The sequence below is a fragment of the Stegostoma tigrinum genome, chromosome 4, assembly GCF_030684315.1.
Source record: "Stegostoma tigrinum isolate sSteTig4 chromosome 4, sSteTig4.hap1, whole genome shotgun sequence".
NCBI lineage: Eukaryota > Metazoa > Chordata > Chondrichthyes > Orectolobiformes > Stegostomatidae > Stegostoma > Stegostoma tigrinum.
In genome coordinates, this window is record NC_081357.1 from 93,813,312 (window position 1) to 93,829,998 (window position 16,687).

Below are 16,687 nucleotides of genomic sequence, written 5' to 3' on the forward strand. Positions count from 1 at the left end.
AAGCAGTTGATAAAATAGTAAGTTATACCTGGAAGGAAGGTTTATCTTGCTAATCTTCAAACCTTTTGGAAAACCAGAAGCTCTTCAAAATATGGTAGATGCTTTCAGTTCCACTGATAAAGCGCCTCCTGTGATGCAGTGGAAGTGTCCCTACTCCTGGGACATGAGGCCCAGATTCAAGACTCACCTGTTTAGAGGTGTATAATGACGTCTCTGAACAGGTTAATTAGAAAAATGTCAAATTATGTAATATTCTGTATACTTCACATGCTTGTTCTGCAACATCCTTGGAACTGCAATCATAAAGTTTCATTAGTAACTACCTCAGTGATTGTTAGCTGAAAGATGGATATCAGCCCCATCCAAATCTAGAAATTGAACAGAAGTCAATGCAACTGAACAAAACTGTAAATTAAGCTAAACGAAAATATAAAAGAGAACTGTATCAGTAAGTGCATTATCAGTATTTTCTTTTAAATATATTTCTATTGCTTTGTATTTTAAAAGTTCATATTCTGAAAAAAAACTTGTTTAGTGTTGTGGATTTCACTGATGTCAAACTATAGATTTCTGTACAGCTGTCTTTGAAGATTCAAAGAGTTTACTCTCCAGTGCTTTATCATGGTTCTCACAACATTCCTAACGGAAAGACTTTCAAAAATGAGATATCAAGAGTCCAGAGACACAATGTTCCTGTTAGTATGAAGGGCGGGGCTGGATGCCTAGAGAAATTGAGGCTCTGGCCAAGAAAATAAAGGAGGCATGTGACAGGTATAGACAGCAGGGATCAAGTGAATTCATACAAAGTATAAGGGCAATAAGAGTATACTTGAGGTAAATCAGGAGAGCAAAAAGGGGTCATGAGATAACTCCTAATTGCTAAAGCTAAGGAGAATCCAAAGAGATTCTACAAATACATTAAGGAAAGATTAATTAGTGAGAGAATAGGACCTCTTAACGATCAGCAAAGTTGCTTATATGTAGAACTGAAGAAGTTGGGTGAGATACTAAATTAGTATTTTGCATCTCTGTTTACTGTGGAGAAGGATATGGAAGCTAGAGAATGCGGGGAAATACATAGTGATATCTTGGAAAGTGTCCGAATTACAAAGGACGTGGTGTTGGGCATCCTAACATGCATAAAGATGGATGAATCCCTGGGACTTGATCAGGTGTGCCTCAGAACTTGGTGGGAAGCTAGGGATGTAATTGCTAGGTGCCCTGCTGAGATATCATTGATAGCCACAGGTGAGCTGCTGGAAGACTAGAGGTTGACGAACATGGTGCCATTATTTTAGGCTGTAAGGAAAAGCCAGGGAATAATAGACCAGAGAACCTAACAGTAGTAGTGAGTGAATTGTTGGAGGCGGTCCTGATGGAAAGGATTTACATGCATTTGGAAAGGCAAAGATTAATTTGGGATAGTCAATATGGCTTTGTACATGGGAAATCGTGTCTCATTAACTTAATTGAGTCTTTTTTTGAAGAAGTGACAAAGATTAAAGACAGAGCGGTAGACATTGTCTATGTGGGCTTCAGCAAGGTGTTAGAAAAGGCTCTGCTTGATAGACAGGTTAGCAAAATTAGATCACATGAAATGGAGGGAGAGATAGCCATTTGGATACAAAATTGGCTCGAAGGTAGGAAACAGATGGTGTTGATGGAAGCCTGTGACCAGTGGTGTGCTGCAAAGATTGATACTAGGTATACTGCTTTTTGTCATCAATATTAATGATTTTGATGTGAATGTAAAGGGTATGGTTATTAATTTTGCAGACGATACCAAAATTGGAAGAAAGAAAGTTACCTGAGAGTTCAACAGCATCTTGTTCAGACGGGCTAGTGAGCAGAGGAGTGGCACATCGAGTTTAATTTAGATAAATGTGCGGTATTGTGTTTTGGAAAAACAAATCAGGGCAGGACTTTACACTTAATGGTCAGGCCCTGGGGAGTGTTGCCAAGCCAAGAGACCTTGGGGTGCAGGTTCACAGTTCCTTGAAAGTGAAGTCATAGGTAGACTGGGTAGTGAAGGTGGTGTTCGGTACGGTTGCCTTTATTAGTAAGTGCACTGAGTATAAGAGTTGGGAGGTCCTGTTGCGGCTGTACAGGCCATTGGTTTGACCACTTCTGGAATATTGCATTCAGTACTTGTCTCCGTGTTGTAGGAAAGATATTGTGAAACCTGAAAGGGTTCAGAAAAAATTTAGAAGGATGTTGCCAGAGTTGGAAAGTTTGAGCTATAGTGAAAGGCTAAAAATGCTGGGGCTGTTTTCTCTGGAGTGGTGGAAGCTGAAGGGGGATCGTTTTTATTTTATAAACTATGTGAGGGCCATAGATAGCCAAGGATTTTTCAAAGGGCAAGGGAGTCCAAAACTAGAGGGATTAGGTTTAAGGTGTTAGAGGAAGTATTTAAAAGGGATCTAAGGGGCAAATTTTTCAGTGGGTGGTGCATGTATTGAATGAGCTGCCAGAGAAGGTGGTGGATGCTGGTATAATTACAACATTTTAAGGATATGGGCCCAAGGCTGGCAAATGGGACTAGATCAGTTTAGGATATCTGGTCAGCATGGACGAGTTGGACAGAAGGGAATGTTTCCGTGCTGGGCATCTCTCATTCTATGACTAATTACTTTTCAAAGTACTGTTGATGTTGGACACAGCAACAATGCCCTACAGTCAGCAAATGACACAACTGATAAACTTTTGATTATTAGCCAGGGTAGCAGCAAACTCCCTAATTTGTATATCTGTGCAAACTCTTAATTGAATCAGAACCTTTCATTTACTGCGTATTTCAACAGGTATGGCAAGAGATAACTGAAGAATGTCAGCACGTCAAAGAGATAATGTCAACGTTGGATGGCTTTAAACATGACAGCTCTCCGTTGCAGGCAGTACGACATGAAGGACATGATTCAGAAGTCTGGTCGTTACCTGTGCCTGCAGAACGCAAGTAAGTAATGTCTTGCGTGCGCAGTGTTCTAGAGCCTTGCAATGAAGGACCTTTTGCAACTTAAATTATATGAGCTGCAAAGTATTGTATTAACACTTGCATTAATTGGCTGTTTCTGTTAAAGGATATGATACGGACACCCCTATAATGTTAAGTTTTTATTTGTACCTTTGTGAAGAATTGGATCCTATAAGCGATATCTTGACAGAAAAGTCTAAACAGTTTGGGCCTTTATTCATTACAGTTTAGAAGATTGAAGGGTGTTCTTATTGAAACATACAAAATTTTGAGAGGCTTGACAGGGTAGATGCTGAGAAAATGTTTCCACTAATAGGCGAATCTCAAATTAGGGAACATAGCTTTAGAAACTTTAAAACTTCAACCCAAAGCATCTCCTTCTCCCGGAGGGTAATAAATGTCTCAAATTCTCTACACCAGAGAATTATGGAGATTAGATCACTGAAAATATTTTAAATAGGTTTTAGATTTCTGAAATATTAAGGCGTTAGGAGCTTTGAAGAGCTGACACAAAAGAGAAATTGAGGTCAGGGCAGATCAACCACAATCTTATAGAATTGAGGGGCAGGCTTGAGGAGGCAAAGGTCGTTCTCTTTTTCATCTCTTTTTTAGTTTCAAAAGTAACATGGGAAGTTGATTGTATGATGATCACTACTTCCTGCTGGTTATTTTACAGCGACATTACTAATTAACTTTGTCTCATGATGTACAATGGCAGAACCAAAATAGTTTTATCCCTAACTGGTTCTATGATGTATTGCTCTGGGAAATGGTCACAAAATCCTTGTACAAAACCATTGTTCAGAAATCTTTACCAGTTTTATATGTGAATAAAGAATAAAGCTAATATGTTTATAATAAACTGCAATAATTTCTTACTTCGTGCTGAGCACAGTAGTATTTGGGGCCCATCAACTACACTGTCCAGCTTTTTCTGACCTTTGCTGTTCCTAATCTCCACCTGTATTTATTCTACTGCCCAATTTTCTGAGCTCAAATCCTTTCTCACTATTGTTCAAGATTGCTTAGTATCAGGACTACCACTTCTACTTTTCCATTCTACCAGCCTCTTTGATATATTGTATACCTGAAATATTTATTTCCCAAACTTTACCTTATTCCCATGTGTCTGTTATGATGGTTAGATCTAAACTAGGGGTGCTAAATCTTCATGCGTTGATGGACCATGTCGACCAAACATGTTGCCCATATATCGGCCACAATAATAAATTTTTTTTGAAAATTCATGTTTTTGTCAGAGTTGTAAATATATGTTAGCTTTTACTGCCAATTTGAAGTCAGCCATGGAATTAGTGTGCCTGGCCTCTTCAAAGGGGGCAACTCAACTCCAGCTGCTCCCAGACTCGACAGGATACAAAATATCATGGCTGGGTACCATCAGTCAGGATTCATAATGTCAGGAAATGGCAAATGTCAGGCTATTTGAAATGCTGTGGTGGACAGTATGTGACCTAAGCCCATAATTTGAACATCACTAATCTAAACCATTTATAGTATATAGTTTTGAGTAATTATGTGGAGTGAATTTGCATAGAGAACATTATCTGAGTTTGTCCACACTGGCTAATATATATTTCCCTGAAAGTAGACCATCTCCACATCCGAGGAAGCGACAGTCAACTCCTTGCAATGACCTTAGAGCTCCTCAGAAAGACCGCCTCGGAGCTCCAATTAGAGGTTCTAGTCGTTCTGTACCCCGAATAGGGAACAACGATAGAGTGAGATCAAACAAAGGAAAGGACAAGAAAGAAAATCAAAACAAAGGAAAGGAAGACAAGGTATGTTTTTATTAATCTTAAAATATAAAGTAATTCACTTTATGTTGTAGAATTATTTGTTTTAAGGACGTACTAGAAATAAATTGTGGTGAGCAAGAAAGTGTTTAGCTATTTATTTATCTTGAGTGAAGATTTTTGTCGCAATTTTTTCTCATAGGGTAACAAGTGCTGCCACCTGATTGTCCTTAACATTCTTTACCTTGCCAGTGCTTTCTGTAGGGTGTTTATCTATTAGAATTGCAAGGGAACTGGTGACTTACGGACAATCAAATGATACCAGGTAGATGGCCTTCAAAGGCAAGTCATGTTATATTACTATGCATGCTTTATTTTTCACTAGCTGGCATATGTTTTTTATTTACCCAACCCATGCAGCATCTGATCAGGATTATAAATCAAAGAAAAAATGGAACCTGAAGCTCATCTGAAGTGCAGTCACTGTTATGCAATTAAAAATAGTAGTCAGCATAACCATACAGAAAAACAGCTATAAACTGAATGACAAGTTAATCTGTTTTTGGGAGGTTGCAGAGGTGGTGTTGGGAATTCTGACAAGAAGAAATTCCTCTTCCAATTCACATAGTTTAATGGAGTTTTTAACAACTAAATGATATGTTCAAGCCTTTGTAGGGTTTTAATTTACAATTTTCTTACAAGCAAGTAAGTTAAACTCTCACTTTTGGCAGTTTAGTATTCATTTGGTTTGTTGTAGATGTTTTCAGTTTGCCTTATGTTTCACATTTCCTTTTGTATTTTGCTTGATCATTTGCAAAGTGCAAAATATTATCACATGCATATTTTTGTTAAATATTTGTCATTCAGATGTAGATCAAAGAAAGAGTTTGTTACTTCCCCTGCTCCACTATAAACTTTTATTTGTATGCATGTTTCTGTCAAAATATATTCTTAATAATTTACACTAAGTATTCCTCCATATTTTTTACCAAATTAATTTTTCAGTAGGATGTCATAAAAGGATGAGAATTTGACTGGTTATAAAGATTAAGTACGTTGATCTAAATCACTCTAGATTAAAGCGATTGATACCTCTGAAAGTGAGCCAAAAAAGTTTGATGGTTCTGGGAATGACCGAGATTTAGTAGAAGCTTTGGAGCGAGACATAATATCACAAAACCCAAATGTTCGATGGTGAGTAAAATCCTTAATGTTTCAAAAGAATCAAATAGTATAGAACTATTGGGACTGTTTGTGCACTTAACAATTTCACTTTGAAATAATGAACTGTGTCAATTTTTATATAAAGGTCCAAGTTATGAGATTCTTTTATTGATCTTGTCTGTCAAATACCAATTTTGTTTTCCAGCCCTAAAGCTAAGTAAGCATGGCATAATTGTGAAACATCAGCAAGTAACCTCATCTATGTTGTGTTTAGGGATGATATCGCAGACTTGGCGTCAGCAAAAAAATTACTGGAAGAAGCCGTTGTTTTGCCAATGTGGATGCCAGATTTCTTTAAAGGAATCAGGCGACCTTGGAAAGTAAGATAATATTCAATGCGTCCTGGTAAAAGCGATCCGTATTGTTTTATTTTGGTATGTAGGTAACCCATTGACGAACATCACTGGTTAAATTATGAAATAGTAAAAAGTTACAAGGCCCATCTGGTGGGTTGTAAGCATTCTATACAATATAGGATTATACAACAACTATATTGTTCACTTGTAGGCTCTTGCCTGTCATCCTTGTTCTGGGGGACTACGCCACACATACACATATGAGGGGGCTATCACCCATTTACTTATCTGATTGAGCCAAATAACGATAGCAAATAATGAAGTAAAACTTCTCCATGAGGTCAATCCTCACATTACTATTTTTAAACTTCAAACTCTCAGTCCTAGAAGTACCCCTGTTATTCCTTTAAGCCATCAGACGTTATCAATGTGTGTATGTAAATTAAACAACCGAAATTGCACATTCCATTTGTAGAATTACAAATGAATTAAACAGAATTAGCAGAAAGGAATACGATTTGAGATGCAAGATACATTATATACTAATAACATTCTTAAAAACATCTCAACGACTTTGTACTTTTAACGAATATTTGTGAATCGCAAGTCTATTTTTACCTTTTCTACATGTATAGTTAAAAAGCCAACCACTATTTGTGTTTCATTTGCAAATGTGCTTCAGTTTGTAATGATTCATATTGAATTTCATCTGACATTCCATCTCACTTACTTTACCTGGATATTGTGGAAAGCTCCAGTAAGAATTAAATTGTCTTGCAGTTTCTAGGTAAAATTAGAAATATATTGTTGAGTGAACATTTTTGTTATATTTAATAATTGTTCTGTTACCTATTAAGTGACTGTCATGTCATGTGTTTTGTGAAGGTTTTCTTGGACTAGTCATCTAGAAAAATGCATGATCTCATAGTACTCATGGTCACAATTGTGAATGATAAGTGAACATTGTTATTGATATATTAGACATGGTGTTCATGGAGCAAAATGAAAGTTTTTCGGTTTGAAACATAAATTGTTGCTGAATGAATTTTAGCCTGAAGAAGTGCATAAGTTTTCAAGAGACTGGAGATTTTAAGCACTGGTTTACTTGCAGTAGTTGGGCTGATGAGTTATTTTTACAGCTGAAAATTTATGCCTAATCTCCACTGTAGAGCTGCAATAAGATTGGTATTAGATGAAGGGTCTAGGCCCGAAACGTCAGCTTTTGTGCTCCTGAGATGCTGCTTGGCCTGCTGTGTTCATCCAGCCTCACATTTTATTATCTTGGAATCTCCAGCATCTGCAGTTCCCATTATCTCTAATAAGATTGGTATGGCTGCTTTTCATGGTGCCTAGATGGTGCTTTTCATGCTGTAGTAATTGTTGAGACTGTTGGTCACCTTGATACTCATTTGAGGCCCAAATTAAAACGATAAGATTGTCACTTTATCAATATGTATTCACAATATGATCTGGAAGTACAATATTGTGTACTTCCATAAATCTAGACTTAACTGTAATTATCCAAGGAGTAGGAAGAATATATAAGATGACATATTTGGAATTTAGAGGAAAAAAAACAAAGATTCAGAGAGTTGATGAGAAACTTGTATTGCCTTAAAAATAATGCAATGAAAAGACAACACAGGTAAAGTCTAGAGATATTCAAATGGTTTGCTCATCAAATACGTGATTAATCTTGCACCTTCTCCAAACACATAAGTGCAAGAATACTGTGCGTCTATTGAAGCCATTTTCAGGTATTGGGTGTCACCTTTTCCTGTCTTGGAATTCCTGTCTGTAGTTGAATGCTACTTTGTTATCTCCTTGTTTTATGGTTGCAATTCAGAATTTCTGCAAAGAAAGCTGCAGTGTGTCCATCTCTGCGATGAGAAGATTTAATAAGTTTTGCTGCTTGAATCTAGATGAGAGTTAGAGAGAGTAAACGTTGCTGGGTCTGAAGTTTTAAGTAATTAGGAACTATTGCCATGGAGGTTTAGAATATGTATACTTGTTTATACAGGGAGTGCTGATGGTTGGCCCCCCAGGAACTGGAAAAACAATGCTGGCTAAAGCTGTAGCAACTGAATGTGGAACAACATTTTTCAATATCTCGTCATCAACGCTCACTTCCAAGTATAGAGGAGAGTCTGAGAAACTTGTCCGCCTTCTGTTTGAAATGGTAGGTATTTGTACAAGTAGTTGTAGATAACACCTGATTCAGGACCAATTAGTGTTCAACTAGCAACTTGAAAAAGTAGTTCATGAACCAGACCCTAAACCACAAAATAATCTGTGCCTCAAACCCTGCACAAAATGTGACAGTAGCTGGTGAGATAAAATACAGCCTTAACAGGCAAAGGCAGAAAGAATTCTTTAAACCAAAAAGTCCAATTATGCATTCGTTCACCTCTCTCCATAAATGGTATGTTCCTGTCCTGGCCCCTGAAACTTTGTAGTGAGCATGGAGCTGCTACTAAGGTCCTGTCAGATAATGTAAATATTTGTCCTTTTGTACGACTGACAAATACAGCTTCTACACTCCCAGCTGACCCATGTTAATCACAATGGAACAACAGCTTTCTCCAGCATCAAAATAAAAGTTGCTTATGCCCAAAGTAGAAACAGAGACGTGCATTACAAAATAATTCACAGCTTCTTACTTTTGTTTAAATATGTCCTTCGTTAGACTAAGATTTGTGTGGAATATCAATAAACTGTCTCAGGTGAACATTGGCTGTTAAAGCAAAATCTGATGACACTTCAATGATTGTGTCGCTTTTCTCCTAACATGAACTGAGACATGCTGCAATTCTTATCCAGGCACTCAACAGCTTCTTCAGCATTTAGGGCAGGCAAACCCTAGATACACAAACGATTTTCTAACAATACATTAACAAGCCCAAAAGTTAGCAGAATGTACTGCATCAAAATACATCAACTTCACAGTTATTGAAATGACTAAGATATTTAAATATTTCTGAAAGTATGTCTTCAGAGTCATAGAAAGTAGTAGCATGGATGTGATCTCTCCTTCAAATTATCTCTCAAACTACTCCTTAAACTTTATCCTTTATGCTTTTAAAGCCACCATGAAGATTTTTCACTGTTTAATGAAATGATCAGAATATAGTTCAAGTGAAATTATTGGGAATGATTCTGACGTGTGCAATCCTGTTTCTTGTTTTCGAGGCCAGATTTTATGCCCCAACAACCATTTTCATCGATGAAATTGACTCCATTTGCAGTCGTAGAGGAACTGCTGAGGAGCATGAGGCAAGCAGACGAGTGAAAGCTGAGCTACTTGTTCAGATGGATGGTAAGTGCCCCCTTTTTGTTTCACCTCTATGCTTAATAGAAGACCTTGTCCAAATGTTAGCTGTCTATTAAGCTATGGAAAACATCACAGCCAACTTTTGTGCTTGCTTATCATTCATTGAACCAACACTTCCCGCCTGAGCAGCAATCTGGCTAATGTTTATCTTTATTTGTTGCTTAAGGCTGAAGCTATTTCTGGTATATGAACTGCTGCCCTAACTAAGAACTGAAATTTGGCAGGAATTTGCTAATAAAACAAAGTGCTGGAAATACTCACCATTTTCAGGAGGGTAAATGTCAGGTGCAGAATGTTAAAGATTTAATCAGTTTGATACAAGTAAGGGAGGAGGAAATGGAGATGGAATGGAAAGCAGGAGTGATTAAAAGACAAGGGCTGAGAGTGAGTGGTCATTGGGGATGTAATTGACGAAGTAAAGAAGCAAAGCTTAGGTCCAGAAGAGATATAAGTAAGAATAGAAAATAATCATCATCAACCATTGTCTGATAAAATGAGGGCAGAGGTTATGATAAAAAGTGTTGAATTCATTATTGACTTCAGACGACTGTAAAATGCCTGATCAAAACATGAGATGCTGCTTCTCGCTTACGTTGAGTTGAAATGGAACAAAGTAGGAGGCTGAAAATAGAAAAGCCATAGTGGACATTGGATTGACAATTAAAATGACAGGTGAGCAGAAACTCGGGATCGCACTTGTAGATTGAGTGGAGATGTCCTGCAAATGTGACTACATGATGAACAAGTGCTGTCCGATCAACTAAAAGTTGAAGCAAGTTTACCTGGCAGGAGTGTTTGCGACCCTGAATAATGTGGAGACAAAAAGACAGATTTTGCTTTCCCATTGTTGGGAAAGGGGAGTTGGAACAATGAGGAATAGATGAATATATTGCAGAGGGCTCAGTTCCTCTTGTTCATTGAAAGATGTGTTTGGTGGTGGCTTCATGCCAGATGCAGTGAGAAAAGCAGAGCACAATCATTAAATGTGGCGGGAGATGGGTTAGGAGTACACAATTTGAAATTGAACTTTATTTAGACAACAATAAAAACATACCTGAGACAAGCAATCAAACATTTATGGCTTAACTAAATGTTTCCAATTTTCTAACAAAGGCCACTTTCCAAAATATGCTTTTTTAACCGGAAGGTGCATTGGGATATTGTGAGATTGTGAAAGGTGCCTTGGAAGTACAAAAATTTACCATGTTCTCTCTTGTTTCTCTATCTTTTTACTTTTTTATTGTAACTTTTTATTCTCATTTCCATTTTTTTTCTTTGTCAGTTGTCTGCAGCAGAAACCAAATTAAGTGTAGAAAGTAGGAGCAAGAGTGGGGCATTTGGTCCTTTTGAGTCTTCTCCACCGTTCATTATGATCATGTTTGATCATTCAACTCATTATCCTGTTCCCACTTTCTCCCTGTACCTTTTAATCACTTTTAACCCTAAGAACTACATCTAACTTCTTGAAAACATTTAGCGTTTTGGCCTCGGTCACTCTAGCAGAAATTTCTCCAGGTTCAGCACCCTGGGTGAAGAAATTTCTCATCAGTCCTATTTGGCCTGCCTCTTACCTTTCGACTGTGAAACCTGTTCTGGACTTCCCTCTGAGAATTTTATAGTTTTAAGTGGAAAGTTTCAATTTGATGCCATTTTCTCATTATGCAAAATAGGTTCCTTGCTTATATGTTTGCTTCCCTGTATTAGGTGTTGGAGGTGCATCGGAAAATGATGACCCTTCAAAGATGGTTATGGTTCTAGCAGCTACTAATTTCCCATGGGATATTGATGAAGCTCTAAGAAGGCGTCTGGAAAAGCGAATTTATATTCCTTTACCTTCAGGTACTGATGACAGTTTAGTTGTTAAGAAAAAGCATTAACACAATAAACTGATGAGATAATGCATAGGTTGAAACCTTTATATCCAGTGTAAGTTTAGGTTTTCCAGTCTTCAGTTAGAACTAGATGAAGCTGTGACTCATTTGTAACTAATCAGTAACAAATTATTTTGAATATGTGCAATCTATTTTGATAGTTTCTGTTCCTTTAGCAGTTTTGTGCAATAGTTGTCTAGATTATAATTCAACTGATGAATATTGTCTTAAAAATTTGGATAGGGCAACAATCACAATTTTACCAAAATAGTTTTGATTCTGATGAGTGACAGATTGCTTGCTACATTTGGTCAGTGAATGCTACAACTTTAATTTTGCCCCTGTTTAATACATCAGTGGTGAATCCTGAGGTACACTGATTACTAAACTGATAATGTTTCGCTAATTGTATATGATAGGGAATAGTAGGAAAATTTTTCCTTGTGTAAATTGGGGATTTTTCAGTCTTGGCTGTAGGACTGAATAAAAATACCAAATTGGTGTCAGCATTCTTATGTAAGAGTCTGGAGACAAATGTCAGAATAGATTTAATGCAAGCTCAATTTTTTTAAAATTTCAGCAGTGGGAAGAGAAGAGCTGCTGCGGATAAACCTCCGAGAATTGGAGGTGGCAGATGATGTCGATGTCAAAAAAATAGCTGAACAAATGGAAGGATATTCTGGAGCAGACATAACCAATGTGTGCAGGTTTGTTTCAGCACAATCAAATTATTGATTCCTTCAATCTTGAGGCTTTACATTCCTTTGTTTTACATTTATATTTTTCTTATTGTACAGCTATGTTGGTGGAGGGGGGGTCAAGAGAGAGTTTCTCCTTCCAGAGCTGCTTATTGTTTACTTCTGTATTTTGGAGAAAAACAGAAAGGAGTTCTCTGGAGCTGAATGTTAAACACAGACTAATAGGTCACCCTTCATTTCCTGTTTGTGGAGTTTTGACCAGCACTGGAATAGCATGAAGGTATAAAACTGTCTTCCACACGAACATGCCTCAGATATTTACTTGGCACTGAGCCCTTGTCCTGTTCTTCCTCCTTTTCTGTCTTGCTATCCTGTACACTCTCTCTCATGCTTCTTAACCCCCGCACCCACTGAATGGACCCTCACACACACTGTTGGTTGTCTACTTACGCACCTTTCGTATACTCACATATCATTCATACTTAAATATGCATTTATTTATCCTGATCCCATTTCTAAATGTTAAAACATTTCAGAAATGAGGAAATAGACATCAAATCCCTCTTCCTACTTACTGATAATTTCAAATTAGTTGTTGTTCATTGCCCTCCAAATAGTATAAAGAAATAATATTCCTCTTTCTCCTATCAGAACCTCAGTTTTTTTTAAAGGAATCCTCTTTAATCCAACTGAATGGAGAAGAGTCTCAAGGCCGTAAGGATATCTGCATCACTGTAGATTTCTCTGACATCCTATTGAATGTATGCTGTCTATTAGTAATAGATATTTAGAGCTGAGTGTCATTTTTCACGTGGAAGTTGATCCTTTGGATAATATGGGGAAGAATACAATGTAGATGAAGATGACAGAACCTGCATAGTATCTTGTTGGTGAGCTACTGGAGGTAATGCTAGGGCTACATTGGTTCTATTGAACAGTTAGAGTAACTGTACAAAAAACTGTAGATTGGAGGAGGAACCCATGCCACACACTAATAAGCATTAAGTGACTTCAATTGGATCAAGATCAAAAATGTAACTTCCTTGCAGTCCCGATTGACATTGTTGTGAAGAGATGGAAATGCAACCTGGATACTGTTAACTAGGTGGGGACTAGATAGAAATGTCATTTGGGAAGAAAGCAAAGAGCAAGTACCATGAGGAAGAAAATGGAGTAATTTGCGTAGGTAGTTGGAGAGGGAACTAAATATTAGAGATTGTGGGAAGCAGGGTTGGAATATTGAGGATTTTATAATTGCTAGGAGCAGCCAGGGGTAAGAAAGGAAGAAAAGCAATATTTGTAAAGGTGCTTGGATGGTTTCAAGCTTTTAAATGGAGAAATGCATGGTGTTAAAGGAAGTAGCAGCAGTGATAACATATGCATTGGTTAAAAATTCCCTGGATTCCAGAATGGTTTCAGTGGAATGGAAAATGCAAACGTAACGTGTTTTTCAAAAAGGAAGCCAGAAATTGCAAAACTATAAACTTGTCAGTTTAGTGCCTGTCATTGGGAAATTTTTGGAATGCATTAGTAAAGAACTAGTAATGGGACACATGGAAAGTCAAATCCATCAGAGTCAGCGTAGTTTATGAAGGGTAAAGTGTGTGTTTAGCTAATTTGCTGGAGTTTTTTGAACAATTAAAATGGATAATGATGGTCTAGTAGGTCTAAATGACTTTCATGAGACATTTGATAATGTGCCGCACATAAGATTAATGCGCAGTAGGATCACATGGGATTGAAGGTAATGTAGAATGCTAGCTAGAGAATTGGCTACACAGCAGAAAGAAGAGAATGGGGTTAAATGAGCAAATCAAAAAGTACACCACAGGAACAAGTCTTCTGCCCTCCATGCCTGATCCAACCATCATGCCCTAATTAACCTAAAAACAAACCTGCCATTTTTCACTCCGTATCCCTCTATTCCCTCCCTATTCATGTATCCATCTAGGTGCCTCTTAAATGTCTTCAATCTGCCCCCCCCACTTCCACCACCTCTTCTGGTAGTGCATTCCAGGCTGCTACCACTCTGTGTGAAAAACTTCCCTGACACATCTCCCTTAAACTTTCCCCTCTGACCTTGATCCTGTGCCCCCTTGTAATTGAAACTTTAACCTTGGGAAAAGGCCTCTGACTATCTACCTGATCTATGCCTCTCATTTTTTTATAGACATAATTTTGTATCAGGTCTCCTCAGCCGCTATGTTTCCAGTGAAAACAATCCTAGTCTTTTTAACTTTTCCTCAGCCAATGCCCAGGAGACCAGCAACATCCTGGTGAACTTTTGTTGTACTCTCTCCAAAGCATCCACATCCTTTTGGTAGTGTGGTGACCAAAACTAAACACAGTGGGTGGATCCCATCTGGTCCTGGGGACTTATCGACCTTAATGCAATTTAAAATTCCCAAAACTTCCTCTTTTCAATATGTTGACATTATCTAGAGTATTCACACACTCAGCCCTGACCTCAACATTAGTCGTGTCCTTCTCCTTGGTGAAAACTGATACAAAGTACTCATTCAGGATCTTCCCCACTTCCTGTGGCTGTACGTATAATTTCCCTCCTATGTTCTTGAGACGGCCTTCTCTTTCCCTACTTACCCTCTTTCTCCTCACATACTAACTCCATTCCTATCCTTTTGGTTTTGTCACTTTAGTCAATTGGTCTTTAAAAGCCTCCCACATGCCAGAGAAAAAATTGCCCCCTCTTTCTGGTTCGCGGGCTGCAATTAGTTTACCACAGGGTTTGGTTCTTGGCAGTGACCCTAACTACTTATAGTCTTTATTAATGAATTGGATGTAGGGATAGAACATACTATAGTTAAATTTGCAGATGATATTAAAATAGATGGGAAAGCAAGTTGCAGTTAGGAAATAAATCTACAAATCATATGGATCGTTTAGGTCCTTTGAGTACAGGAGTTGAGAAGTCATATTGAGGTTGTACAGGATGTTGGTGAGGCCTTTTCTTTAGTATGTTGTCCAGTTCTGATTGCCCAGTTATAGGGCAGAGAGGGTTCAGATGAGATTTACCAGGTTGTTACTGGGAATGGAAGGTTTGAGTTGTGAAGACAGGTTGGATAAGCTGGGACTTGTTCACTGGAGGTAGGAGGTTGAGAGGTGACCTTACAAAACTTTATAAAATAATGAGGGGTATAGATGGGGCTAATGGTATTTGTCTTCCCCCTAGAATTTCAAGGCTGGAGATACATTTTTAAGGTAAGAGGAGAGAGATTTTAAAAAAGACATGAGTGGCAAATTGATTTTACACCTAGTGTGATTCACACGTGGAATGAACATCCTGAGGATGTGGATACCATTACAATATTTAAAAGATATTTGGATAAGTACATTAATAGGAAAAATTTGGAGATATGGGCCAGGAGCTGGTAGGTGGAACTAAACTAGTTTAGCATGGAAATATGTTTAGCATGGACTGGTTGAACCTCAGGGTCTTTTGCCATACTATATGACTGTTTCTATGATAATAAATGGGCCAAAATTTGGCAGATGAAGTTTAATGTGAAATAAGTTAGGTTATGTATTTTGGTCAAGGAATAAAAAGGCAACTTTTTATCTAAATTTCAAGATGTTTTGGTGTAGAAGGATCCAAGTGTTCCTCATGTATGAACTACAAAAAGCTAGTGAAGTGCAGCAAGTAACAAAGAGGAAAAATAGAATTTTGGCAGTTATTGCTCAAGGAATAGTGTATAAATATAGGAGTGTGTTATTGCAATTGTGCAAAGGCATTGATGAAAACACATCTTGAGTACTGTGTGGAGTTTGGCTATCCTTAGTTGAGGAAGGCTGTAATTGCTTTGGAGGAATTTAAGAAAAGGTTGGTATTAAAGTCTTCTTTCATGATGAGAGATTGAGCAATTTAGGTTATACCCACTAGAGTTTAGAAGAATGAAAGGAGATGAAATTGAGGAATGTAAGATGCTAATGGAGATCCAGAGGAGATGTTTCCCCTTTTGGGGCAATCTAGAATGAGAAATTATAGATTTCGGTTTAAGATCTGGCAGATTTAAAATAGGTAAGGAATTACTTCTGTCAAAGGATTGTGAATCTATGGAATTCATTACAAAGTGCAAATAACTTTGAGGAGGAGATGGATTTTTAATTAGTAAAGGGCTATGGGGAGCAGGCAGGAAAAGGGAGTTGAGGCCAAGATGAGGTCAGCCATGACTTATTTGGATTTCCAGAAGCCCTTTGACATGGTGCTGAACAGAAGGCTTCTAAATAACATAAGCGCCCACGGTGTTAGGTGCAACATAGTGGCATGGGTAGAGGATTGGCTCACTGGTAGGAGGCTGAGAGTGGGGATAAAGGAGACATTTTCAGATGGGATGATGAGGAGAGTTCTTCAGGAGTCAGTTTCGGGATCACGAATGTTCCAATTATACATTAACAAACTAGAAGGAACTCTGCATTGTTGCTAAATTTGCAGATTACCTGTTCCTCCACTTTTGGGTTATGTTGAGAGGCTGCAGAAGGACTTGGACAGGCTAGGGGAGTGGGCAGAGAAGTGTGTACCTGAAA

At 37.9% G+C, this 16,687-nt stretch overlaps 1 protein-coding gene across 3 annotated transcripts in view; it reads left to right on the plus strand.

Moving 5' to 3' along the window:
- The window catches only part of LOC125452484 (katanin p60 ATPase-containing subunit A1-like), a 35,043-nt gene that overhangs the window by 13,452 nt on the left and 4,904 nt on the right, over window positions 1-16,687 (plus strand). For 2 of the 3 annotated variants that reach the window (XM_059645534.1, XM_048530966.2), the window contains exons 3-10: window positions 2,802-2,953; window positions 4,578-4,770; window positions 5,801-5,919; window positions 6,164-6,269; window positions 8,266-8,424; window positions 9,435-9,561; window positions 11,281-11,415; window positions 12,028-12,154. In XM_059645534.1, coding sequence (XP_059501517.1) covers window positions 2,802-2,953; window positions 4,578-4,770; window positions 5,801-5,919; window positions 6,164-6,269; window positions 8,266-8,424; window positions 9,435-9,561; window positions 11,281-11,415; window positions 12,028-12,154 — 1,118 coding nt within the window. The remainder of the gene's footprint in view (window positions 1-2,801; window positions 2,954-4,577; window positions 4,771-5,800; window positions 5,920-6,163; window positions 6,270-8,265; window positions 8,425-9,434; window positions 9,562-11,280; window positions 11,416-12,027; window positions 12,155-16,687) is intronic. The other variant, XM_048530967.2, reaches the window with a different exon arrangement.